General features: G+C 48.9%; 1 protein-coding gene across 1 annotated transcript; it reads left to right on the top strand.

Annotated features, from left to right (window-relative positions):
- Window positions 1–523: 523 nt before the first annotated feature.
- On the top strand, window positions 524–1,438 carry COL26b_008489 (uncharacterized protein; the record flags this gene model as incomplete). The annotated part of the gene is made up of 2 exons (XM_053181247.1): window positions 524–953; window positions 1,116–1,438. The coding sequence occupies 2 exons, from the start codon at window positions 524–526 to the stop codon at window positions 1,436–1,438; spliced, it is 753 nt and encodes a 250-aa protein (XP_053034867.1).
- Between the last annotated feature and the right edge of the window lie 706 nt (window positions 1,439–2,144).

The raw sequence follows: 2,144 nt of genomic DNA, 5'->3' as shown, positions 1-2,144 counted from the left end.
CCGCTTGCAATTTATCGTGCAACCTGTGGCTTAAAACTCGGTCGATAATTCTTTACATCACAGCTCCTGCTACCTATAAAATTGGCTGGCAAACATACACCATCCTCGCTGTCTTTCGTTTCATCCTGGTTGCCGATCATCTACCTCTCCTCCCCAGACACAAATACTCTCGACGAGGACGTTGAAAGGATCTTCTCGGTCCAAGAGAACATGGAGAATCTCCGACGCGAGAAGGGAATGGGAGAGGGGGGGCGCTTGACACACGTCTCTTTGATGTGTGGGCGATCAACTGACTTTTGTGCGATGCAGCGAGTGGCGTCATCGGTGGCTGGCTGGTTTCCTTCGCGCCATGAGCTAGTCCAAAGTTAGCAAGCTTGATGCACCATCGGTTATCCATCCCGTGTGCCCGTCTACCCCTCACTTATTGCCATCACTGTTCCGGACAGAAGCTGACCCTAATTATCGTTTGACATCTTCCATTCCTGTTGCTGTTTCGCAACGGCCCGTGCCGGATGATACAACAATGGCCGAGGAACGTGATATGTCGCTTTGCAGTACCTGCTCGTCTATTGATCTCCTCAACATCCCCACATACCCGGAAAAATACATGCTGAACAAGGGATCCATCTTTAGACCCACCTTGAGTTTGTTGCAACTCTGGGGTCCTTGGAAAGAAGACGAAGTATCGCAATTTGGCGTTCAGTTCCATCGAACTTTCGAAGACCTGTTGAACGCATCAACAGATTGCGCCGTCTGTGTCGCGGTGCTCAACGGCGCTTACGTCTTCAAGAGCTGGCTTGCCCAATTGAGCAGGCAGAATAATGATGGACATATCAGCAAGTACCTCAAGGACGGCTCAGTTTGGGAGATGCAACTCGTCAAATACTCCGAGGACACGGACAATATCTTGGTCATATCCTTCGACGCGGAGCAGGATGCCATCAATCTCATTGGTGCTTTCAGACTTTGTGTTTTTGATGACAACGACCCATTGAGCTCCTCAATTACCGGACGATGCTTGATGAATAATCCAACACATGGCTCAATATTCGACCAAATTGCGAGATGGGTGACAGATTGCAACCGAGAGCATGCGCAGCTCGAGTGTTGTTTAGGCGACGTGAATTTGCCGACCAGAGTTCTCGACGTCGGCATCCAAGACGACCAAACGAACATCAAGCTGTGCGAGGTCCGACACGCACCTGGAAAATACGCCGCCTTGAGCTACATGTGGGGTCAAGGAAAAGATCATTTCCGGACCACCCTTGCCAGTCTCGAAGAACACAAGTCGGGCATCGATATGAAGGTCATGCCCCAGACATTTCAAGATGCTATCGTCACGACGCGAAGATTGGGATTACGCTACCTCTGGATTGACGCACTCTGGTTAGTACTCTTCATCTACAAGAATCCCAATGTCCGGAAAGGTGTGCTCTGACCAGCGCTGCCGCAAGTGCAATCAAGTCAATTTTGACCCCCATACTTGTCAACTTGGTGTCCTCCCCCCCTAGGCTTTGATTATTGGCTAACTTGCAAGTCTGTCAAGTCAATTCTTACGTAATATAGTATCACCTAATTAGGCAATTTTTGAAGCTATTCAGAAGCCCTACCCTTATATACGCCCCCTAGGAGAACCTTAGATGGAAGCTCTCCGCCCCCCCCTCACGTATGCTCTCACGTATGCTCTCACGTATGCTCTCATATATCCTCTCACATATGCTCTCATATATGCCCCTGTGGCTGGGTATACTTGAATAAGTGGGGCTACAGCTGATCTACGACCTCCTATTAGCCAGCTATTTATATATAAGACATCAAGTTAAACAATTCAAGTGAGGGGTATGGATTTGCTCACTTGGGTAGTAGCGATAGCGTCAACTTGGCCGATTGGCTTGTATTACTTGCCAAGTGACTTGCACTTGCGGCAGCGCTGAGCACAACAGCCCGCATTGTATACTCGTACTGCTATGTATGTATTAGTGAACAAGGAGGCATCTTAAGCAGACACCTAAGTGCTGCTGATTTGGGTGTGTAGACTTACATTCCGAAAGGTCTGGGTGGTATCAGGGTGACTTGATGTGGAGGGAATTTCTTGGGACACAGGATGCAGGATCGAGGCTGGTAATTATAACCGGAGAGAATGT

The sequence above is a fragment of the Colletotrichum chrysophilum genome (assembly GCF_026319265.1).
Source record: "Colletotrichum chrysophilum strain AFK26 chromosome Unknown scaffold_74, whole genome shotgun sequence".
NCBI classification, from domain to species: domain Eukaryota; kingdom Fungi; phylum Ascomycota; class Sordariomycetes; order Glomerellales; family Glomerellaceae; genus Colletotrichum; species Colletotrichum chrysophilum.
Note: the sequence above shows the minus strand (reverse complement) of the source record. Positions and strands in the feature narration are given on the sequence as shown.